This window comes from Pinus tabuliformis, chromosome 3_2 (assembly GCF_031772625.1).
Source record: "Pinus tabuliformis cultivar Carrire ecotype Pingquan chromosome 3_2, CPIR1, whole genome shotgun sequence".
NCBI classification, from domain to species: domain Eukaryota; kingdom Viridiplantae; phylum Streptophyta; class Pinopsida; order Pinales; family Pinaceae; genus Pinus; species Pinus tabuliformis.
In genome coordinates, this window is record NC_142302.1 from 454,352,093 (window position 1) to 454,378,592 (window position 26,500).

Here is a 26,500-nt window from a genome sequence, read left to right on the forward strand (position 1 = left end):
ATCCCTTTTCCCCTTTACCACTATTCCATATCATTCACATTCCCCTTTATCCCTTTTCCCCAAGAGAAAATCTCAAGCAAACAAAACCCTCCCTATCATTTCCTACTCCTCCATTCATTTCCTAGCTACAAGCTCATCTTCTATCCCCTCATTCCTCCTTTCCATACACCTCAAACTTACAAACATGGACCTGGAAGACCAAGACTATGAGGAGGAGAACACAGGCAGTGACACTTCAACTGATAGAGCCATGCAACCGAGAAAACCCCATAATGGAGGTAGGATCATCAGAGAAGAGCCATCAAACCTTAGGGAATTGCAGGCCTCTGAGTGAGCTGTCACATGCTTCAGATACCTTGGCTGCTATGAATTTTTTGAACAGGTTGAGAGAGTGCAGTATCAGCCAGAGCTTAGTAGACTCTTTCCAACACATCTTCAGGAAAACAGGGTGACTCTTGCTGGGGTAACTTTCACCATTTCATCTTCCATTATTTTAGATGCCACTAGGATTCCTAATGTAGGGGAGAAGTGGTTCAAATTCCAAGATCTAGATGAGTTCTATTAAGAACCTTATATCAAACCCAAGTACAAAAATCAGGTGAAGCGATTATTTCCTTTCAGGTTTCTTGATAAAAAGTATGTCCCCATGATGAAAATCATCATGAAGTATTTCAATCGGGTTGTACACTTATCACATCAGGCTCCTCATGCATTTTACCAGGGTGAAAATGTTAAACATCCCCTATTACTTGTTCAGGAGTATTGAGAAGATGGATTTTATTGTCCAAAGGAAGCCTTACCCTCAGCAGATGAGCAGCCTTTATCATTACTCTTTGATCAAGGTCATTGTGCTTCATCATCTCATTGTCCTTAACATTCCTTGGGAGACCTTTATTTCTCATGAGATCTTCAAAGGTCCTCAAATTCCTTCACTAGTTCCTCAAGAAGTAGGAGGACCTTCTATCCCAGTGAAAACAGATGAGGAGGCCAAGGAGACAATAATTACTGAGGTTCCCATCTATATGACATATTAGAGGGGCACTAGGAGATTATTTGCAGTAGATAGGCAAGTGTTTTCTCCACGGGATGTGGAAGGGGACTTTCCTTCTTCATCAGCTCATAGGCAAGTTTTTTTCTCCACGGGATGTGGAAGGGGCCTTGCCTTCTTCATCGACACAATAGGTACAGGTGCAGAAGCTTCACAAAGGCAAGGAAAAGATGCTAGAGTAGAGTCTTGATGATGAGCACTACAACAAAACCAGCGATTAGCGTCCCTTTTTACTTCTTTTTTTGCATCTAGAGCCCATTTTTGTTGCTATTTGCAACCATTTATCAAATATGGTGCAAAACTTGACACAAAATTTGCATCAAGTTTTGCACCAAATCTTACACCAAGTTTAGCACCAGGTATTACAATAGGTTTTGCACCACGTTTTGCACCAAATGTTATGCCAAGTTTTGTGTCATCCTTTACACCAGGTTTTGTTCCAGGTTTTGCATCAAGTTTGGCACCTAATTTTGTTTGACATACTTTTGCATCCTGATTTGCATCCACTTTTTGCACCTACACTTGCATCAACTTTTGCATCCTTTTTTAAATCATTTTTTGCATCCATTTGTGCATCCCTTTTGCGCCAAGTTTTACATCGTGTTTTGTGTCTAGTTTTGCATAAAATGTTGCATCTACTTTTGTTGCATCCACTTTTCCCTCTTGTTTGGCATCCATATTTACATCCTCTTTTGCATCTATTATTGTACCCACTATTGCATCTAATATTTTTGTGCCACAATTAGCGCCTAGTTTGGCACCTCCTTTTGCACCCACTTTTGATTATAATTTTGCTTCCACGTTTGCATCCTCATTTGCGTCTAGGTTTTCATCAACTACTACATCTATTTTTGCATCCCTTTTTGTATCCAATTTTGGACCAGGATTTGCATCGGGTTTTGTGTCTCGTTTTCCATCTACTTTTGCATCGATTTCTATTGCATCCACTTTTGCACGCAATTTTGCATCCACTGTTGAACCCATTTTAAATTTCACTTTTTGCATCCCTTTTTACATCTTCATTTGCATCATACTTTGATTCTTTTTTTGCATCTACCATTACATCCACTTTTGTTATGCCACAATTTGCACCATGTTTTGCACTCACTGTTGTATCCATGTTTGCTTCCAATTTTGCATCCATGTTCACATCCTCTTTTGCATCAAATATTGCATCTATTTTTGCATCCACTTTTATGTCAGGTTTATGCATTGGGTTTTGCATCTCGTTTTGTATCTACTTTTGCATCTACTTACATTATATCCATTTTTTGCATCCAATTTTTTTTTGCCTGTTGCATCAATGTTTGCTTCCACTTTTACATCCATTTTTACATCTTATTTTGCATATTTTTTGTCTATTGTTACATCCACTTTTGTTGCACCATATCTTGCGCCTACCATTGCAACCACATTTGCTTCCACGTTTGCATCCCCTATTGCATCCACTTTTGTTTCATCCATTTTTGCATATACTTTTGTTTCCGTTGTTGCATCCACATTTGTTTCACCACAATTTGTGCCAAGTTTTACACCTACCATTGGACCCATGTTTGCTTCCACTTTTGCCTTCATGTTTGCATCCAAGTTTGCATTGACAACTGCATCTACTTTTGCATCCACTTTTGTGTCAGGTTTTTCATGTTGTTGTGCATCTACTTATGTTGTATCCACTTTTCATCCAATTTTACTTCTATTGTTGCCCCCATTTCTATGTTCGCTTTTGAATCCCTTTTCCAACACTCATCATATTTTCTGCATTGATGATATTCCTTATGGCATTGACAATTATGAAAAATTGATGATAATGTCAATAATATTGACAATGATGAAAATGAAGATGATGGCGATGACATGAATTGTGATTATGATGATAAAGACGATAGTGGTTACAATGACAATGATGATGATGGCAATGATTATGATGATGACGATGCTAATGACGTTTGCGAATCTTCCCAATTTTAGATGTTGTCATTGTCATAATCATAAGCATTATCTTTGGTGTCATGATCATCATTTTCATCTAGGTCATCATAAAAAACAATAATGGAATGAATGATGATGATGCATGATTACAACAATGTCGATAGAAATTACATTAATGATGATGATGGGGATGATAAAAATGACAATGACGATGATAATGGTGGTGATGATGATCATCATCGATCATCTGTCAAAAATAGAGTTGTTATTTCTCTTACGTATATCAATGTGTCCTAAACAACCCTTTTCTAGCACTGATCACATTTTTTGGGTTGATGATATTTCTTACAACATCTACAATTATGAACAATTGCAAACAATGTCCATAATGATGATGATGATGGCATGAATGGTGATTATGATGATAATGTAATGATGGCAATAACAATGACAAGGATGATGGTGATGATGATGACAATGATTATGATAATGAGAATGACCTTACAATCTTATGGATTCGTGAACAATTACTAGTTTCAATACCATCTTCTGGATACGTATTACTATCATAGTTTTTAAATTTTCTGTCTCTCTTGAGGTATCTTACTATAATGGTGTTGTCAACACTAGAAAGATATATTGTTGTAATGGTGGTTCTAATGTTAGCACTAGCAAAGTTTAGTAGGGAGGATGCTACTACAAGAGGAATTCCTTCTAAGTGACTATGGCATTCAAAATGAGTCTTTATGGGCTGCTTGTTAACACATGTTCTCATGCTCATATAAAATTAATGTGAAAAGTTGCTTTAATTGGTTCCCATGCATAATTGATATCGATAATGGGGTGGTATAAAATTGTAATGGGCATATCCGTTAGTTAGTTATGATGGGTCAACAACATTGAAACCATCCAAGTGACATTTCACCTTGGAACAATCGTCGCTCGTGCGAAAACACGAAGTTTATGTAAATGAAAGTTGTGATTGTAGTGGAATTAAAACCATCGAGAAATATCAAAGAAGACGCTACCTACCAATTTTGAAAGACAACCAAGGAGTTGCACAACTATTTGCGTTAGGATGTAGTGAGGGAATCGAAGGAAATTTGGTAGCCCTAAGTTGCCATTACTATTGCCAATCACACATTCAATAGTAACCATAAAAGGTAGCCACATATAAACAGAACCTCGAGGTGTTGACAGTCAGAATCTATTGTAATAGCTTTGACGTATATATAGTTTTGTGTTTAGATGAGAATGAAGTGGGCTTCATCTAGGGTTTGGCTCAATCCTTGTCCATTCCATTCAGTGGTGTTTAATTCGCCAAGCAAGAGAATATTACGTGAGTGTTCAGAGTTAAATCAACAGAAATCAAGGACGTGTGATTGTCAAATTATTGTTCCTCCCTTATGATTAAGCGCTTGATGCGATGGTCATTATCCTTGGGTGATACTTTTATTCCCCATTTTCTATTGAAAAAGTAGCGTTTTTCTGTTCGATTATGATAGGATTGGATGAACGCCGATTTGGGTGGATGTAGACCCATGTTTTTTTGTGGTGATCTTCAAATGTCTTGAGGATAAGAAAAAAATCCTTGACCAAGGTCCATGGTTTTGTGGATGAGTTGGTCTTCTAGTGAAGCCATGGTTTCCCAACTTCAATCCTCTCACTATGTTGCCGATGACTACTCTAGTATGGGTAAGATTCCCAGTTTTCCCATTCACTTTACCCATCTAGATCTCTTAGAAAAAGTGGGAAATTTTATTGGAAGATTTGTCAAAGTAGACAGGGAAAGACTTTTGAAAGGCATTTTCACCTATGTTTGCATATGTGTTTAGGTAGATCCCAATGAAGTTTTGCGAGATAAAATTGAGCTCAAGTGGATGGGAATTATGTATTCCTAACCCCTGGACTATGAAAATACAACTTATAGATACACGTATAGATACACCAATAAATTTCAACCACAAACCTGTAAATTTCATTTTCCTTCACACCATGCATCTAATTTGTATTCTGTATGAGAATTAACAAAGGAATGATGCTCTTTTTCCTATATTTTGACTCCCGGAGAATACTATGATAAACGTGGATAGACATAGGGTCCTGTATGGTCCATTTACATCCCATGGATGGGAAATCAGAAGTAAATAAAATAACATCCATTACATAGGCACTCATGTAAAATGGGGGAACAATGTTTTCTAGAATAAAAAAACTACAGTTCTTCCTATAATCTAGGATTTGGATACTTAAATTATTAGATAGAACAGTCCCCTAGTCCATAACATAGCTGCATCAATCAAGGGTACCCACTGGTCTGAAAACTTTTGGGTATTGACATAACCAAATAATCTACATATCATAGTGGCAACATAACAATATGGACCGACAAGAGAAGCTATAGAATGCATACCCTTATTTTCTCGCTTGTGCTTGCTGACATCTCTTCTCCATCCTTTGATGACTTCAGATTGATCCTGATTTTCTTTCATGAATTTTTCAATGAAGTCATTATCATATTTCTTCTGAGCTGCCGACAACTGGTACATTCGAGTCGAATCTTTGTTGGTGAAAGAGCCGATGATTGTGTTCCTCTTGGTCATAAAGTTTCTGTCAGTGATGTTTAGATGGTCAACAACACATGTGATCATATCCATGTAACGAAGGATGTTCAACTGAGCAACAATTCTGTGGAGGAATGAATTGGCCAGATCACTATATGTAGTATCAGAAACTGGGTATGAATCTTCGGCTATGACTACTCTTTCTGTGACTCTCGGCTCTTCATCTTCGAAAAGTTGATATGTGGCCTCCCAGGTAGATGTTCCGGTGTTTGAGGTGCATGTGGTATCGGTAAATAAAGCAAGCAATTCTGCAAACTCGGGGGGAAGAGCAACTGATTTTTGTTGAACAACAGGTTTCTTCATGGGTTTGGTCGACCAAGACATTTTTGTTGAATTATGCTTGTTGGGACTGACTTGTCAAGAGAAACACAAGGGTGAGAGTAACTAACATTCAGAGCGAATAACTTAGCAAATAACCGATTATATAATAATCCAAGACTTTTATGAGAGAAATCTCAAGAAACCATTAGTAATAACGAATGCGTTTATTCTATCGAAAACCATTAATTCTCCACATTTGGCCATTAATATCGCATCCACCATATCTCAACTTTTGAAGCCTTGTCAGTTTGAAACCTCCGATTGCAATATGTGTTGCAGACTCGACTGCTCCATCATAGCACACCTTAATATAATATCACAGTTTCCATGTCACGCCTTTCATATCACAAGTTTTAAAGACGTGTGTCTGGTCATGGACATTAAAAGTTGCAATGGTTATGGTGTAAATAATTAAATTGAATGGATATGGTGTAAATAAATTCGCAAGTTAGAGGCTTCGGAAGTTTGGTCATGGACAATAAAAAAAAAACGCCACTCACGAGATCCCAATATGCAACGTGGCAGTTTTATGGGGTCGACCTCTTTATTACTATTTACATATATATGCCGGCTTTTATTATATTTATGCTTTAAACCTTTAAAATTTATTTGGAAAAGGTTTTAATCACCATTTTTCTTAAAAGACTTTTTAGGATGTTCTAATATAATCCTTTCGCATTGAGGCTTTAGAAGTAAACCTAAAATTTATCGCTCTTTTTAATTAATTTTTTTTTGATCTTAAAACTAATATTTCCTCTCAATTTTTTTTTTTTTTAATAATTATATCCTAAATTTTAAAATAATAACCCTTCTCTATTAATTCTTTTATTAATTATATAATAAAATTATTAATTCATACAACACATATTTAACATTTTACTAAAATATTACTTTTACTTACTTCCATATCCCACTACTTCTATGACGTTGCACAAACCTACTTCCATATCCCACTACTTCTATGACGTTGCACCGGTTTGTGCAAATGCTAGTTCTATATACGATGTAGGGTTTTAGGGTCGGCGACAATGCTCTTTAACTTTTTAAAACATTTATATCTTAAAATGGGTTGTTATATCGGATGTAGGGTTTCAGGTCCGCAGATATATCCTTCTCCGAGGGGTTTCGGGAGGACCTCTTACGCCGCGCCCTCTTTTCAGGTAGACGCATTTGCAAATATTTTCATTGTGCTATTTTTCTTTCCAGGCGGCGGATTGACTTGATCGGTGCATGGACAAAGGTGCATTTTTGGATAATCGATGCGGCTGGTTCAGATCCTCATATGCAATCGGATAGAGGTGAGTCTAAGCCTTGATTTCTTTTGTCCCTCTCAACCCATATTCTCTTATCACGATGTCTTTTTTTTTTTGTATTTCCACTTCACATTTTCCAGAAGAGGTGCTGCTTATATTTGCTTTCACAGACTCACAGCAGGCATATTTTTTCAATCTGTGTTTTTTTTAGCGCATTTATTGGCTTACATATCGATTGATATTGATATATTTTCCCTCAATTTTTCTAATCTTTTATTTCATCTGAGTATAAAGAGATACATTATGTAAATGCTTTAAGCTTCGAGAAATATCAAAACAAAAATATACATTCTTTGCTAAGCCTGAAGAAGGCATTGATATTGATTGAAGGGTCCTGTAACTTCTCTAAAATTCAGAATTCTTCTTTTGAGGCACTTGGATCATCTTCAGAATACTGACTGTCATAAGAATCCCCATTCGAGGATGAAGAAATATGTTCGTGTAAGATATGACAATCCTTGATTTCACTTCATAACCTTGAACCCTCAGCCAACTATAGTCCTTCCTTCCTCAAGGTGTCTGCTTCACCATTTAATTCTTTGTAGACATGTTCAAAGCACTCTGAAATAAAAACGGACATAACGTTTGGTTTCATCTTCTACTACTGTCATTCATCCAATTAATTACTAACAACTGATGAATTTAGTAACACTTGTTTAATAGATTCTTCTCCTACAGGAAAGTAGCACAGGCTGAATTTAAAGGCTAATCGAAACTGTAATCTGAATGTCGTTTGAGCCTATAAACGGACACAGTTAGAAAACATGCACAGAACATGTAGATCACTGTCGAGAACCCCTGCTAATGCTATTCCATTATCATTGAATAAAAAGCTGCATCACTAACATATCTCAGTGCAAAATGCACTGCCCCCTTCCAAGTATTAGAACTTGTGTTTTGTGGCAACCTGATGAACTTGCGTAGGCTGCACCATGTACTGAAAGTGTTGACTGCAAAACAAATGTCAGGCCTTGTGTTAACTAAGTACATGAGGAAACCTATCAATTGCATGTATACAGATGTTCATCAAATCTGAATTAGAATCAGCAAAGTATAATGGATTCACTACCACAGGGGAGTAGCCATGGGTTTGCAGTACATCATTTGAAATCTCATCAGAATTTCAATTGCATACACTAGAGTAGCCATGGGTTTGCAATCCATCATTTTAAATCTTCTAAGAATTTCAATTACATACTTTTTCTGTCCAAGGAACACTTCACCTGCACTTTGCTACACCCCTAGAGCCAGCAACTAGTGCTTCAAGTCATGACAAGTTCTCTTGCCAATTTTGCCCTGCACCAGTTTGTAGATTCCTTTTAACTTCCTGTGAGTGTAAGATTGTCTACATATGGGACTAAAACAAGTAGATTAGAATGATCTACCAAATTGTAAAAATTAGAATCTGCATCTGTCTCAGTGAAACCCAAATCTGAAAGTTACTCATCGATCTTGGAGTGCCATGCAAATGGTGCCTGTTTCAACTCATAAAGGGCCTACTTCAACTTGTAAACATGGGTCTCAAGCCTATTCACCTAAAAGCCTCTTGGTTGGTTTATTCATATAACTCCTTAATCATCCTATTAAGAAATGTTGTCTTTACATAAATTTGATATAAAATCCAATGGAAGATTGTTGTGAAAGACATAGTAAATCTGATAGAGGTATATTTAGTAACAAGAGCAAAAGTCTCCTCATAGTCAACTCCTTTTTAATGGGAGAACCGTCTAGCCACAAACCGAGCTTTGCAGTTTTATATGCTGCTATCTGGTGCATGCTTAACCATGCATGATTGTTTTAAGAAAAACTAGAGTCAAATACTGACTTCTCCACTAGTCTAGGCACTATCTCCTACCCATCATTCTTTAGGAGGAGATGTATTCCTCCATCATGGCATTTTGTAGTACTTGCTTCCTTACTGCCGTTACTAGAAGGTTTTGTTTCAATAATGAAAGATATCAGTGCAACATAACTAGGGAACTTTTTAGGAGGGTGGCTTATTTGAAGGGAAGTAGTTGGAGCACCAACTTAATCTGTTGCCTCTTTTAATGTCTAGATTAGCCATCTAGGCTTTCTAGCTGAACTTGAAGGTAAAGAGGCACCCCTTGCACTTCCAAAAGCTTGCTGATCTAAGTATGCGTTTCATGATCTTTTTTATTTCTGCAGATCTGTTTTTGGGATACCAAGCTCTTCTGCCTCCATGGTCACTATTGGAGGTTCTTGAGACTTAGGGGACCATGCATTTTCTTCAAACTTGGTATCTCTGCTCACAACTACTTTATGTTGAGATGGAATGTATATTCTATAAGCTTTTGAGGTTTCACTCTAACCTACAAAAATGCCCTTTAAACTAGAAGGTTCCAACTTGGTCCTTTTCCCATCTGGAATATGAATGTAGATATGACAACTGAAAAACTCAAAGATGTGTTACTTGAGGCTTCTGAATTGCTCCAGTCTTATCCTTCAAAATTCTGTGAGAATACCTATTCAAAATATAGACAATGATGAGACATGTTTATACACAGAGACACATGAGCAGAACTAGATAATGAATCAAGGCCCCAAACTACTGAGGGTTGTAGGGAACTATCAACATTTTCTTGATTCTTGATTTCATGCAAAAGGTATCAAACTCCTTTGGCTTTTGTGAATTAAGTCTAGGACTTCCTAGAAGAATCATCAATAAAATATTCATAGTAAATGTTACTTGATAAGGAAGTTGAAGAGATGGGCCCACATACATTTGAGTTGATTAGGTCAGAAACCCCTCTTGACCTATGTTTACAGCCAGGAAAACATCCTTTACATGCTGGCCAAGTGCACAACCTTTGCACACTCCTTTATTCTCAGCCTTGAAGAATAATTTCTCACTCTAGATCCATCTTAACTCCAGATCTATCGAGTGTCGAGAGGGATCAAATCTATTGAGGTGCAAACCTCTTTTAGAGTGAAAAGAAATTTGATCCCGCCAAATGCTTGGAAGATCTGTAGTTAAGATGGATGCAGGCTGGTTACCTGAGACTTCCCTGGGATGAAGTTAAGAGGGACCTTCCAATCTGTCCATGTATTTGAGATTGACTGTAGCCATACTACTGCATTGGAATATTGCCTAAACGAAAGTTAAGACAGATCAACAGCCTAACAAAGAACCCGACAACTTGAAACTTCATTGTGCTTTTCTCAAGCATGGATCACAGCATCCGATCCCTGGAGCCTCCTAACAGCTCCCTTTCATAGGTAGCAGTCCTACTATCTATTCAAGGATTTTTAGAATGTTTCAACAAACCTTTCTCTGATACCATTATGAATTTTTGTCTAACTCATTGTAAACAGATTCTTCTTCTAGTGGAAACTAACACTGTCTAAATTTAAAGGCTAATCAAAACTGCAATCTGAATCTCACTAAAATCTACAAACACAGTTGGAATACATACATTGGAACACACAGATCAATGTCAAAAACACCTGTTACTCCTATTCCAATACTGCTGAATAAAAATCTGCTAGAAAGGATTTTGTGTAAGAACTGAAACTAACCCTATTACAGATCCATACTCTCACTCTTTCTTATAAGTGACACCTAGGGTTTATAAAAATAGATATATTACTTAGATCTCTGGATCTGTGCTCTATCTAACTGATAAAAAATGAATTCAGAAAGACTGAAAAATAAAACAGAACTGACTCATCTAACTTTAGCACTTTATCTTTAACCTGAAGTATAATGATAAAATTATCTTATTCTTTTTATGGCTGGTCCATACATGCATGTGTGTGCCCTTATTGCTGGAATAGTAAAATTTGTGATGTGCTCCTACTGTCTATTTATTGCTGCATTCTCACCAACAGATCATTATGCTGTTTGGAATTTAATGCTGCATGGATTTGTGTAATGCTGCTGTAATATAAGGTGCCCAGATCTGCCATGTGTGAGGGGAGGCATTTCATTAGCCTGCAATTTAAAAGTGGGCATTTAAAGCCTTAAAGAAGAATATATGCAATTCATGGTCTTAGATACAAGGAAACTTCAATCATCACTTGAAGTTCAAGTCGATGATTCAGGATACAAGATGGGATAGATATTGTTGCAACAAGGGAGACCAGTAACATACCACTGGAAAACTTCTCTAGCACCATGGTAAATTACCCTACATATGATGAGAAGTTTTCTATAGTGGAGGTAGTAAAGAACCAGAGAGATATTATTTACAGGGAAAAGAAACAATTATCCACTCAAACTATAAACCATGTCATTTATGTAAACCAAGTCCAAGCTGTAACAAATTCAACACTTCGAATGGATAGATTTCCTGTAGCAATTTTCATGTACTTGAAAAGCTCACAGAACAACAGTGTTGATTTTTTCTCAGGACCTTTTGTTCCTTTTGACAATTCTGGTAAAGATAAATACTTTAGTGAATGAGGCATATACAAAATTCTATATAGCAACCAAGATTTGGGTCCAATAGTAAAATCCCTGTTAAACCACAAAGGTATACATGACTAAAATCTTTCAAAGAAGACAGATTTGAAGAGGGACTAATGTATAGATTTAACAATGCTTGTGTTCCAAAGGGAGAAAAATAAATATGAACACTTCAACGTAAATAAGGCATTGGCTAATTTGCAAACGTGTGTGTTGAGTCTTGACCACAGATGTGGAACAACATGGACGAGTTTGTACATGGTCGTTCATTGTGCACGATACCTAGATCAACTAACAATGCCCACTCCTAGTGCCTTCAAGACCATATGAAATTATTTCTATAGACTTCCTAGATGGTTTTCTTAAGACTAGCCAGGGGAATGGCTATTTGCTAGTAGTTGTTGAAAATCACAATAGAAGAGAAGAATTTGAAGTTGTCCTTGCAGATTGATGGAGCTCTAGTTCAGGGCAGATCCAGAAGACAACTTGATAGATTAAGCAAGAAGACACACTTTAGTCCCTGAAGAAAGGCAGTAACAGGACAACAAGTAACAAAAAATTTCTTGGATCATGTATGGCAAAAAAATTCTTCACTGTCTTGCTTGATTCCATCACCTAACAAATATAGCCATTTCTTAAATATTTTATTGGTCCACACTTTAGAATCTTATAGATACCAAATTTATGAGAAGTATTTAATTCCATCTACAATGAAATGGACTGTCAGAGTTGTAAACTAGACATCAACAAACTTGTTGCGAGACATATACCCATAAACAACCCAAAATTTGGGATGGAAGTTTGTTAGGGTTTACCTATTGCTTCAAGTTCTTCTTTTCCAGCAATGGCACATTCCATAAAGGTTTTCCAACCCCAAACTGTGTGCAGCAGAATGCAGATTGCGTGATGAGGAGCATGCATTGATTAAGGAACATTAAGGGGTGCTAGTGGAGGTGCAGTAGTGGTTATGTAGGCATTCAATAGGCAAGGGTGCATGTGTGCACTATCTTTAGATGGCACAATTCTGTGTTAAGGTACACTGCATGAGTGGGGCACACTTAAAGTTAAGACAATCTTGCAAGGTGCATGCATGAGAACACATTGCATGAATATTCTAGAATCTATCTATTGTGGGAGGGCACAGTTGTATAGGTGAGTTAGGTACATGATGTCATGCAGCCACTTAACTTCAGTGTTCTTGTTCTATTCAAAGAAGATCTATCCATGCATAAGTGTGCCCTAGTCCATGAGGACACACCGTTGCATGTCTCTACATTGAATGTATTTCCCCTGCTCTCTTGTTCTATAAACGAGACGTGGGGCACACTGCAAGGATGGTTAATGAGTTTTAGTTTCAAATTATTGCAGTATATTTTTTCGTTTCAGCTTTTCCATAGAAGATAGATGTGATTGAGAGTCAAAATCTGTGTATTTGTTGTTCATGTTTCCAGCAGTGTGTGTTTATAGAATAATATTTTCAGAAATTGTTTAGGTTAATTTTTTAGTGCAGAATCTGCTTACCATGATCTGAAAATTAACATGGTATCAAAGCACATTCTATGAAACCTTTCAGGACTCCATATATTGAAAGGTCAGTTCACTACAAGAGGGGGTTGTCAAAGTGTTTCAACAGGTGTGATGCCCAAGTGTCTTCAGAGATTGAAGAGATCCAAATCTGTAACAGGTTGTAAGATGTGATGCCCTCAGTCCTCCAATGGTTGGGAGTGTTGATTTATGCCTTAAAAAATGCTATATGCACCTGTGATAGGATGCTGATCTTATTTGTTTTCTAGCTGATTATTTGATATAGTTGTGTTCTGGGAGTTGCAGGTATGACTACTCTTGGTCTCAGAGACTGTGACAGGTTAGGAGGCACATCCCACTTTACACCTTGAAAGTGCAGGCTGCAGAAGCTGATGGAGGAGGTTCATCTATCGAGTCTCAATGAAGCAGCCTCTAAAGCTTATATTGATCCCAAGGGCTTGGTTGGGAATAACAAGAAGGCAACCAAGGTGAAACTAGTCATTCTAGATTCATTGTTGAAGGACATTATAATCCCTTACATTGTTCAGAAATAATTGACTAAGGAGATGTTCCATGCCTTGATCACTCTCTACCCGAGTGAGAATATTAATCAGAAGATGCTACAAAAGAACAAAGTCTCCAGCACTTGCATTAGGAACCTAGCCACGGTGACCAACTATTTGATAAAGATCGCCTGAGATGAGATCTTGTTGCTATCTGAAAGAAGGTGGAATATGGGAAGTTGTTTCCCATATTCCACCCTAGGTGTCACTTATAAACCCTAGGTGTCACTTATAAGAAAGAGTGAGAGTATGGATCTGTAATAGGGTTAGTTTCAGTTCTTACACAAAATCCTTTCTAGCAGATTTTTATTCAGCAGTATTGGAATAGCAGTAACAGGTGTTTTTGACATTGATCTGTGTGTTCCAATGTATGTATTCCAACTGTGTTTGTAGATTTTAGTGAGATTCAGATTGCAGTTTTGATTAGCCTTTAAATTTAGACAGTGTTAGTTTCCACTAGAAGAAGAATCTGTTTACAATGAGTTAGACAAAAATTCATAATGGTATCAGAGAAAGGTTTGTTGAAACATTCTAAAAATCCTTAAATAGATAGTAGGACTGCTACCTATGAAAGGGAGCTGGATTTTCTATCTTTACAGCTATGAGGACAGGGGGCTCGATTGATAAGGACCCTTTAGGGGGCTCGACTGTTAAGGACCCTTTAGGGTGCTCGACCATAAGGGAGAGGAGAGGAGAGGATAATCTTGAAAACCTCTCCCTTATGGTCGAGCCTGCTTACGCATCCTCCGCCAAACTAAAATGGCAAGAATGGGAGGGAGAATGTCCATTATCACTCATCTAACTTTAGCACTTTATCTTTAACCTGAAGTATAATGATAAAATTATCTTATTCTTTTTATGGCTGGTCCATACATGCATGTGTGTGCCCTTATTGCTGGAATAGTAAAATTTGTGATGTGCTCCTACTGTCTATTTATTGCTGCATTCTCACCAACAGATCATTATGCTGTTTGGAATTTAATGCTGCATGGATTTGTGTAATGCTGCTGTAATATAAGGTGCCCAGATCTGCCATGTGTGCTCCAACCTAGTAGAAGATGATCTGGGGTACACTATATAACAACAATGAGCCAACAAACACTGGTATTTTTTTAAATGCCACTGTGGGCTGCTAGCTTTTAGAGTATTGTTAGGGAAATAAGCTCGGTGTAGTTATTTGATCCTCACCTAAATCTGTTTTAAATCTGATACAGTGAGAGTTATTGAGATAGAGAACACGTATGGCTTCCCTTTTTTGGGGGGTACCTTGATTAGCTCCATCAAAGTAATCCCCATGTTCCAGATTTGTCCATAGGAGCACGAATCAAATTTTTCTGTGTTGGGGTTGATGAAAAAGCTTTGAAGTTTGAGAAGATTGACTGACCTTGGAAGGCACATTGAAAGAGTTATATACCTGTCTTCAAAGATTTCAACATTTCTATCTTTCTAGATTCCCCATGATACTGTTAGAGGAAGGCCTTTGAGGACTGAGTTTTGCTACCACTTTTTAGAGCACTCTTCAGCATAACCTCCTTGTCCACAGTCCTTTATCCTTGTCAAACCATCCAGATTTCCTTTATTAAGGACATAATATCAGTAAGTGGTCTATGTTCTTTTCAACTCTTTAACACATGATACATTTGCTTAGACTTGATCCATTTCTTCCCTTAAGAACTTCCTATGTGGGTGCTCTATTTAAGATTGCCAACTGCATGTAAATAATGAACTTTAGAAAGGTTATTATCCAGATGCGCTTCCACCATGAGAGTGTGCATTCTGGTCTGTCCAGGGTACATGATTCTTATCCTAACTTTGGAGTGTAAATCCCCAAGGCTGGATTTTAGACCAGACATGTTCATCATCAGAGTCTTTTATATAGGCATGGCACACTTTTGATTTGTTTATAAATCCTTTTGATTGAATATTTTCTTGGCCTTTGAGTCTTCTCTCTGTTCAGCGCTATTCCAATCCTGCTGGCAAATGGAGGAGTTTCCTGGTCCAGCTGCCTGGTCTAGATTGAAGAGAGTTTATCACTGCTTCTGGCAGCTTGTACTCAGCTCCACTGCTTATCCGTGGGTCTATACTGATCTTCGCCTTAGCCTCATTGCAAACCTTCCATGCCAGCAATCTACCTATTAAAGGGAATGTTATAGTCAGTACTTTCAATAATATGGATGCATTGTTGATTGCCTTGTTTGGGTTTCCAATCTAGTCTTCTGCTGAATTGGGCTCAATATATCTCTGAATGTGAATCTGATTCCAGAGGTCCTCTTTTGATATTAGTCTCCACATACAATTGGCTTTTAGGGCTTTCCCAAAGGAATGATATTCGATATGTAATGCATGTGGGCTTTTTTGTATACCTTTGTTTTCTTAGCAAAATATAGTCTTATATTATAAAAAACAGATCAAGTACTGTAATTGCTTTCTCTTTGCATCCATGCTAGAAGAGCCAACATATCAGATTGGGCATCATATTTGGAATGTCTCATGTCATTCTAAGGACAAAATCCACAACAGTGATAAGATTCAATGTTTGCTTTTATTTTTATTGTGCTCTTTCCAGCTTTGTGGCTGGAATGTGTTGTAGGTCCAATTGAATCTGTATTGAGTTCAACCTGATTGTACAATGTATTTTTCTAACTTTCTACAAACGTGTTGTTTATATCTAGTATAAGCAGATGGGGGATAGACTCATGGAGTACTAGGCTTGTGCAGTTACATCCTGTAATTAATCTATTAAGATTGGTTCTGGTCTCCTTAAGTCCATATCCAGATGGGTCATGAGGGGAATGCAGAAGTTGATTTTGTATTCTTATCGGCACTGGGTCATACATCCCACGATCCTTCATTTAATGTCTAGTTTTTGTCAATAATTAGGTTCTGTTCTTTAGATACTCCAATATTTAGTTTTAACTTTTAATGTTTAGTGTTCTTTTATGGTGATTATTTTTTAGTATTTAGATCCTGTAATGATCCTTCTACTATGATTGGTTCTTTTTAAATCCTTTTCTAAATCCTTTTCTAAATCCTTGATGTCAAAGGAACACAATTTCGTTATCGAGTCAGGCAAGTCTTTGTTCATTGGAATTAAAAACATTTTACGGAAATGAGAGTGCTACCAGGAAAAAATTTAGATAATACAGTTCTGTAGTTTGATGCTACAACAAATTTTGTTTGTGCTATCACTGCCTTATTTGGTTATTGGTATCAATTCTACTTTGGTACTGCATTTAGATACTTCAAGCTACATCATTTCCACATAAGATTGATAGGAATTTGACTATGTAGTGATTATAAAAAACACTGCTGTTTATCTATCCTATTTTAGTACTACCACATGACTTGCAATTGTGCTAAACATAAAATACGAAATAGTTAAAATTTTGATCCATTTTTTGCTTTTGTAAGAAAACAATAGTTTATTTTAACCAGTGTTCCATGAAGATGTGTCCCCTATGGTGGGGTGCACGTATCCACGCTTCCCACACACCTAGGATGGGAAGATGCTCAGGGACACGTTTCCCCACGCCCCCTTTTAGGGAGATGCAGGGGGAAACATTTCCCTACTGTGGGGAGTGTTTCCCCAAAAGGGGTGCTTCTGGGCAGCTCCCCTAAACAAGGGCTAGGTGCTCCCCCTTAATTTTGCTTGAAACAATAATTTATGAGTGGGAAAGCTCAACATTCAACCCTAGGGCCCTATTAATTTACTTAGGATGTTTGAGAGTGGTTCTGACCTCATTTTATTTCATATGGAGAAAGTAAATTTCAGATTCCACTCAAAATGCATCAGACATAACAATTTTTAGGATTTCAGGAATGAGCGAATTGCGATGTTTCCATTGGGGTTTGGAACTACCATTTAATCAAGAGCACCAATCCCAAAAGCACCCCTTTTGAGGGGGGCCATGTTCTGCTTAATTTTTTTTCTAGTAACTGTTGTAATATAGAAATTAAAAAAAATTATAAAACAACCATAAAAAAAAATTAAAATTAAAAAGAACAACACATGACAAATATCAAAACCTAAACTAATTTGCAATCTCTAACTCACTCATTGAAGTTACTAAGCTTATGTCTACTCAGCTTGCTGCGCAGCACTATTTGACTTACCAGTTAACTGTTGCACCTCCTCCTCCATGGCACTCCTAAAATGCTCATTGGCCATGGCACTCCTAAAATGCTCATTGGCCAAGTTTGAGTTATATCAATTTACTATTCCAATCTTTAGGCTTAAGTATATACTATAGTCTATTTTGGTTAGTACTAATTAGATTCTAGAATCACGAATTTAAATTTTAAATCAATTTAGAATCTAGAATGATGAATGATGAATTTAATTTTTAAATCAATTTAGATTCTAGAATGTTGAATAATGAATGATGAATATGGATCAATCTAGTTCATTATTGAATCTCGTGGTGTATGAATGAATGATGTATGTATTAGTATGAATGATGAGTATGGATTAGTGTATTTCATTATTTAATTCAATCATGTACGGATCAATGTATTTATGCTTTCATTATTGAATATATATATATATATATATATATATATATATATATATATATATATATATTAAAAAAATTATATACCCCCATATCCCCCTGCCCCCTAATTTTACCTAATATTTGAGGGTACTCTCACACGCCCCCCCTGTGCATCACCCCAGACATGCATCTCCCTATCTCGGAGTCTTGGTGGAACATTAGTTTTAACTTGCCAACATAGAAGGGTTGAAAATATAGTATGACTTCATATTGAAATATGACCATGCCCTTCAAATTTGATGCTAGGTTGAAGAAGTATTTTAGGAAAAGTATTTTGAAGTGTGTTCTAGTGTTTGCCTTTTAGAAAATGTTAATCTTTTTTCAAGCTTTCTTTTCAGTTCTTATAACTGATTTGTTTGTTTTACTTTAGTGGTTTATTTATAATAGTTAAAAAGGCTTATGAGATTTAATGGAAACCTTTTATACCCACACCACATATGCCAAAAAGACCTTAGACGTGTGAATGCCAATTTTGATGCACCGTTCATATTGTGCAGTTGTGATGTTTTTTGTTAACGATTGTGCTGAATAGCTTTGTGTCGAATGATGCAGGTACCTTCAAGACAATTTATACCACATACGGGAATCACATGAGATGGATCTAGATTTGAAGATAGAATTCTTCAAACATGTTAACTAATGCATTCAACTGTCCAATGTTTTTAGGTAGCGGTCTTGTAAGATTTCTTCTGACAATATCTGGTAACAAGAGTATTATTGTAATCATTAAAATGTTATAAATAAGATATATGAAATAAAAATTGAGGTATTGAATTTTTCATTAAACATTATTTAGAATGTATTAATACTTATAAGTATCTTAGACATGTATTTGTGTGAAAATAAATTGAATTGGTTTATGTTTAAGGACAAGGCATCCAAAGCGAGGTTAACCAAGACAAAAGTCACTCATCGTAGTGGCCAGAAAGGTTTAAAAGCATTGATAACAACCTTTGTAAGTATATTAAACATGTGCTATTTTTTTAATAAATTTTGTACTAGAAGAAAGTCATTGTTATCTAATTTCTCCATATTTACTGATTGATAGGAACTAAAATATGGAAGACCTCCAAATCATTTGGAAAAGGAGGTGCTGCAGCAAAAGAGATGGGTTGAATTTGTTGTTTGGATGGACTCTATGGTATGTAATCTTAGTTGGATTTCCAATATACTTTTAAACCATATTTTCATTTATTTTTTAGTACTATTAGATATTATATCCTACCTCATTTTATGGTTAACATTGTATAACAAAAACATGCGTTGTGTTATGTAATTAATACTAACATGTAATATTGATTTTTTTGTCAGAATGCTATAGGTAATGATTGCCAAGACGATGATCCAAATTATGTTCAACATATATCAGGAGATGATGAGGATGAGGATGATGGTGGTGAAGGAGGAGATGATGATGATAGTTGCGGTGTTGGTGATGATGTGGATCAGAGCAATGAGGATGGTCAAGATGATCATGAGGATGATCTTGGTGGTGGTAGCTAGGCATGCACATGCATTGTTTTTTATGAAGAAATTATTGTGTAGAATGACATTGTTATGTTTAGATGGGTGTTGTGAATTTACCCTATATCAATGAGACATTTTGATTTTGTAATCATACGATGAGTTTGATTTATGTATGTTGTTAATTTATCGTAGAATAACGATATTCATGAAATATTTTGATTTGTTAATCATATTTGAATTTTACTTGTTTTGATTAAAAATAACACTGATTTTATTAGTATTATGTTGCTATTTTATACATGTTTTGAAAATTGTTAATGACACATTGTTATTTTTTTGGATGGATGTTGTCAATTTCTCTTAAATTTCTTTACAAATGATTTTGAATTGTGATATCTGCTTTAATGATATTTAAAAACTATCGTATATTTCACTATGAATCTATAAAGGGGGTCATATATGTAAAGAAAAATATACTCTATATAAGAAGTCAAATGCGGATGTAACCATGGATGCAAAATTGAAAGTAAAATTGGATGTTAAACTAGGAATTAATACAAAATGCAAACAATTGACATACAAAGTGTTTTAAATTAGAAGTGAAAAATTGTGCAATAGTTGACACAAAGAAGGGAACAAAACATGGCATACAAAAGGATATCAAATTGGGCAAAAACAAGGACACATAAATGGGCACCAAATTAGATGCAAAAAAAGACAACAACTAGATGTAAAATAAGATGCAAAGTTGAGCGTTAAAAAGAAGCAAAAAACGTTACAAATTATATGCCAAATGATGATGCAAATAATGGTGTAAATTTGGGATGCAAACTTGGGTGCAAAAAAGGAAAAAAAAAAGATGTAAGAAGAGACATAAAACAAGATGCAAAATGGGGCTGAAAAAAGGTGAAACCAAGGATGCCATATTGGATGTAAAAAATGATTCCTAATCACATGCAAATTTAGGCTCGAACTCAGACACAAAATTATATGCAAATGTGGACACAAAATGAGGCAAAAAAAGATGCAAATTTGGATGGTGAAAACGATGTAAAACTAGACACCAAAAAAATGCAAAATTGGATGAAAAAGTCTGTGTAAATAATGGTGCAACATTGGACACAAGTAGACACAAAAAAATGGTGCAAAAAAGGGGCATAAAATAGCTTAAAATTGGATGCAAAACTTGGTGCAAAAACAAATACAAAAGTAGACGTAAAAAATGGCTCTAAATTGAATGTACCATTAGAAACAAAGTAAGATGTAAAGGTGGACACAACAAATGACTCAACATAAGATGCAAATATAAATGCAAATTTGGATGCTCAAAATGATGTAACATTAGATGCAAGAGATGGTGTTAAAAATGATGCAAAATTGGATGAAACAAATGACGCAAAATATGGTGCAAAATGAGATGGGAAAAATGGAGACAAATCAAACGTAAATGTGGATGTAAAAAATGGTCCAAAAAAAGATGCAAAAATGAGCACAAAAATGGATGCAAAATTTGGTGCTAAATCAAATTCAACACATGGTGCAAAGATATGCACCAAAGCTGGTGCAAAAATAGAAGCAAAAACTAGTGTAAGACTAGATACAAAACCTGGCGTAAGATTAGATGCAAAAACTGACACAAAATGGATGCATAAAAAGACGTTAAATTGGATTCAAAATACAATGTAAACTTGATGCAAATGATGGTGCAAAAATGGAAGCAAAGAATGATACAAAATAGGAAGCAAAAGAGAATGAAAAATAGATGCAAAAAATGACACAAAACTAGAAGCAAAACCTGTCATAAAATAAGATGCAAGTCTTGGTTCAAAATTTGACGCAAAAAATGATGCATAGTTTGGTGTAAAAAATGACGCTTTAAAAATTGTACAATAGAGCCAGATTTAGCGCCAGGTTGCTCATCACAATTACAAAAAAAATGCACTAAAATCTGGCGCTAAATCTGGCGCAAATCGCTAGTTTTGTTGTAGTACGAGGAGGAAAGGGACTTTGACTTGATTGAGCATGAGGAGCTGCAACATCGTTATGCTTGTCATGGGGTTGAAATCATTGACTTAGAGGCTCAGGACAAAGAAACCATTAAAGACATCATCATACAGGAAAGAGAAGATCAAAATACATCAGTACATACTTGGAGCAAGAAAACAAATAATTGAGTGACAAACAAGTCCTCATGGAGCTGGAAATGCTCAAGTTGAAACAACAAAGTGGCAAAGAAGCACAAGTCACTTTGACTCCTATTGAGCAGGAGATTGAAGATGATAGGGAGAATTTGCTTGAAAGAGTCAACCTGCACCTTGAGAAGCTGCTACAGAAGGCCAACATGCATAATCAAATGATCAGACACATGGCCTATCATTATAGGACTTGAAACAAGATTTGCAATATGAGGGTCAAGAGAATGAAAACTAGATTAAGGTAGGACTTGAAGGGAAATAAAGAGAAGGATAGAATTAGGATGCTCGCTGAAGCTTCCTTGGCTCATTATAGCACATGATGATGGTGCTTCTCACCAATTTTGGGAAATTTTTGAGAAAATTTTGTCTTTTGCAAATTTTGGATTTCAATACACAGGAAAACTGCCTAGGGGCACCCATTGAAGAAATGGTTTGAATTTTTGGATTCAGAGTGATGAGTACGTGTACCCTAGTAGGTTTCAAAGTTTTTGGGGTAGAACTGGTCCACCAAAAGGTTAAAAACACCCTACAAATGACCTTTCTGCCACTTTTTGGACACACAAAAGCAGTCTTGGGAGAATCAAGTTTTGAGGGACCAAATGAGCTTAAAATTAAGAAAATACAGGTGTTTTGGAAACTCAAATTGAAGACCTTTCTAATGAGCTATCATGGGCTCCATTTTGATGCCGGGAAGGCCTCCAAAAGGAACCTAAAAGTGGCATTGTGCTTTTGACAATTTTGCTCAGGGTTGCTATTTTTCCAGTTTTTTGACTGTAATCATGGATTATCTCTCATGGTGGATGATTTACTATTGTAAATTATGACTTGTCATGTAATTATGATATAGAAATAGTGATAGAGGGTAGATTCATTTCTTTAGAAGTTAGTTTGAGCTCAAATGAATCAATTTTTCACTTTTAGAGGCAAGTTGTTAATGATGCCTATATTCTTGTTTCTTGTTCAGTATCAGTTAGATTAGCTCCTCATCTTAGGGATTCGACCCATGAGGATGGGAGGAGGTTGAATACTTGTCTATATCTTCTTCTTCTTTCTCATTGTAAAGGGTTGGACTCAGTTGGATGCTCAGACCTTGATTGTACACCTTTGTAAGTAGTTTGGCAGGAGATTAATAAGAATTGTAGCTATTTTTATGGGATCCTTGTGGTATGGAGTTTTATTACAGTTTCTTCTTATGTGATTATATGTTTATATGTTTTATGTATTCCATCAATCATTTCATTTCTTCTAGTTGAATGTTTTCAAGTTTGATAGGCATAATTCATTGCATCAATGCTTTGCCTTGGGAAATCGTTCATCATTTCATGTTTTCTGCAGTCTAGGAAGGATTCATGGTTTTCACATGCCCTTCTTAGCTCCTCACTAGTCTAAAACATATCAACCCATCAAGCTCTTGAGTGCTAAAGCCTATGCCTACCTTGCCCCATTGAACACCCTGCAATTCTGACCTAGTTCCCTAGACCTAAACTGTCCAGCTCCTCCTGATCTAACAAAACCCCTTCAAAATCCAATCAAAACTTCGTGCTACTATACCCATCCTAATATCCTTTACCCGTTCTAGTAATCTTGGCTGAGATCCTTACGGAGAGAGACCTCTCCCAGCCTAGTAGGACTAGATACTTGGCTAAGTGTGGTTTGTGGTTACCTTGGCTTGCCTCCATTCAGCTTGAGGTTCAATCCAAGTGATAAAAGTTGTGATTCTAGTTTGACTGGGGGGTAAAGTTGAAGTGGTTGAAGAAGGGCTTGAAACTAATGGAGGTGAACTAGATGATGATGAAGATGATTGATTAATAAGTTATTTAGGTGATTGAATTGTGGTAGATACAATAAATGAAGTTGTGGTAAAGGAAGGTGGATTTATAGTGAGTGATGATTGTGAAGAAATTTGAGATGCAAAAACAGTAAGGGAATCTAGCTCTACAGATTGCTGAAGATAAGCACTATCTATATTACTAATCAACGTAGAGGTCAAGGCTTCTAACTTGTCAAAAGCATCTAAGACAAATTTATCCAAATATGGATGAATAACCCTTTTTGATTCAATGAGTTGAGTAAACTCAGGGTCTAAAAATGTTTCATGGATATCATTCTCATATTTGGTTCTAAATAGTGAGAGGTCGAATGGCAAATCAAAAGGGACTTCCTCTAAATTTAAAAACTCCTTAGCGAGTGAATTGGCTTTATCTAGCTGGCTACTACTGGCTTGAGTTTCTATTGTTCTAGGTTGTCTTAAAATCCTCTCTGGGTCATCCACTATAGTTGCAGGGTTTGGATATGGGTTGGCCCTAGTGTAGTGAATCTTTTTAAGAGCCAAAATTTTAAGTTTTAAACTGTTTTTATAAAATTTTCTGAAAGATTACTTTAGGTAATGACCTTAAGGGGCTCAAGATTTGATTTTAGGTTTCCTTAAAGTTTTATGAGACTGAGGATCGAAGTCCCTAGTATGGTCACCAGAAATGTTATCACTCTGATAATTCCTTTGAAATAATAATAAGGAAAAACCAAAGGTAACCACTATCCTCTTTTGGAGATCAAGGCCTAGCCTTCCTGATGCTCAGAGAGGGCTCTCTCTTTAAGATTTAACTTTGTTTTAGTTAAGATGTTTTAGGCTAGCTATGATTGTTCTAAGGGGTTTTTTATTTTGTTTGAGATTGGGTGGCGGGATGTGCTTAGACAGATGGATAAATTGATTTCCTTTAAACCATTTGGCTATGGAGTCGAGTAATAAGGAAGAAAAACTGGATTAACTCACTAAAGGGGATGTTCCAAGGGCAAGATAACAGAGTGTATTTCAGAAATTTGAGAGAGATGGGTGAAAGGGTTTCACTCGGGGTGAGAGAGCAATTAAGGGTTCTCAAACCTGGATAATGAATGAGGAAGGAAGGGGTAATCAAAATCAAAGGGCAGTTAAGAATCCTTTAACCTGGATTATTCATGAAATCAATCTAAACCAAAGAGCAATTAAGAATTCTTTAATTTAAATATCATAAGAAAACATTTGAATTCTTAACTGTTAAAATAGACTGTGATTTAAACAAGTTCTAAAATATTATTCTAGTTATAGCATTTAGATTGAAACACATACAAGATTATGAATAACTTTGAGAAAAATGACAATGACACAAGAAAATACTTGTCTGAAATTTGCTCAACACATGAATCCTTGGAAAAGTCGGATCTTTATTAATCAATCCATCTTGCTGGCTCATCAAGTGATACAATAAAATTCTGGGTATTCTTGATAAAAAATCTATAGAAATGTCTAATAGAATCCACACTACATACTTCAAATTGTGAAGTATTTATGCAAACATTTATTACAAAATATCTCAAACTAATTTTAGATTTAATCTAGGAAATAAAAATATCTTCTTGCAAGAAGATACAGACAGCTATTGAACTGTTTCATGATGTCCCTTTTATTTTGGTACTGCTAGCTTTTATGGTTTGATTTTTATCCCTTTATGTTGCTTTGTTGTTTGGTCTTTCACACTGGAAGCTTCATTTACTTTAGGCTTTCATCTAATACACTTTGACTCTGTTGATCTATCTTCATCCTTTGACAATGTTGTTTTACTTTTACTGTACACTAACCTTTTTACTGCATGTTTCTATAGTAAATCAGTCAATTTCTCCCATGTTTCAGCATCAGGTAATTGAATTTTTAGCATCCTCCTATATATTTCATCTACCTCGATGTATTTGGAAATGCTTACTGGTAAACAAGTGTTTTACCTCATGTTGGAGGTAAAACAAGTTTACAAATGTCTGGTAGAGTACTTTTCCTGTTGGAAATGCCTTCATTGATGATGTATTGACCTAATCCTTGGCTACCTCTTTGATTTTCGTGTTGTAATCCTCCTGAGTCATGAACTTGTCATTTATTACTAAGGGATTGGGTAATCCCTTTTCTCTCAAAATTTGGAACTTACCCATAAATATATCAATGGCTACTTGCATATTCTGACACTTGTCCTTCAAGTTTTGCATTAAGTTTCCATGGAGAGGACCTTTCTCACCTCCAAAATTGTCTTTGTTTTGCCCTCTATTTCAAATTCCTGAAGATCATACTTATTCTTGCTGCTAAGGAACTAGATAATTCTGGTAGCTTCTTCTGGCATTTCTCCTAATTCTTCTTTTACTCTTTGGATGGCCTTTGTAGCCATCTTTATTAAATATATCTGCTAAAAAATCACTTGAATGGATGACCAAATATCATTGACAGAGTCAATGATATTGGCCCATAGTAGTTCCTTAGCTTGCCCAAGGGGTCCCTTTAGTGTTAGGTCCTTCTCCATGGCTTTCAATATCTCACTCATCCTAGCAGCCTTTTGCATTTCTTATTTGAGCATGATTTTGGCAAGCTTGTAATCAGTTTCGAAGCTTGTCACCTTTTCTTTGAGCTTATTCATCTATGTTTTATGTATGGACATTTCTTCCATAACTTTAACCAAATTTGCTTCTTCTTCAACAGATTTACCTGTTACTGATGTAGATTCTGTTGAAACCAGTTGTGCTG

At 36.1% G+C, this 26,500-nt stretch overlaps 1 protein-coding gene across 2 annotated transcripts; it reads left to right on the forward strand.

The window, feature by feature from the left end:
• The first annotated feature begins 6,920 nt into the window (after window positions 1–6,920).
• Window positions 6,921–19,979, forward strand: LOC149181259 (uncharacterized). 2 transcript variants are annotated; one of them, XM_089418294.1, is made up of 7 exons: window positions 6,921–7,220; window positions 13,235–13,345; window positions 13,492–13,673; window positions 18,854–18,978; window positions 19,170–19,256; window positions 19,350–19,442; window positions 19,613–19,979. In XM_089418294.1, the coding sequence occupies exons 4-7, from the start codon at window positions 18,931–18,933 to the stop codon at window positions 19,802–19,804; spliced, it is 420 nt and encodes a 139-aa protein (XP_089274420.1). In that variant the 5' UTR covers window positions 6,921–7,220; window positions 13,235–13,345; window positions 13,492–13,673; window positions 18,854–18,930; the 3' UTR covers window positions 19,805–19,979. The 2 variants fall into 2 exon arrangements, with proteins under 2 accessions (XP_089274420.1, XP_089274419.1); XM_089418293.1 differs by lacking the exons at window positions 13,235–13,345; window positions 13,492–13,673.
• Window positions 19,980–26,500: the final 6,521 nt, after the last annotated feature.

Bases quoted from the DNA above. Each gene is read 5' to 3' on its own strand.
- LOC149181259 (XM_089418294.1), top strand. From the start codon at position 18,931: ATGTTAACTAATGCATTCAACTGTCCAATGTTTTTAGGTAGCGGTCTT. The intron at 18,979-19,169 runs GTAAGATTTCTT...TTTATGTTTAAG, and splicing joins TGTTTTTAGGTAGCGGTCTT to GACAAGGCATCCAAAGCGAG. The intron at 19,257-19,349 runs GTAAGTATATTA...ACTGATTGATAG, and splicing joins AAGCATTGATAACAACCTTT to GAACTAAAATATGGAAGACC.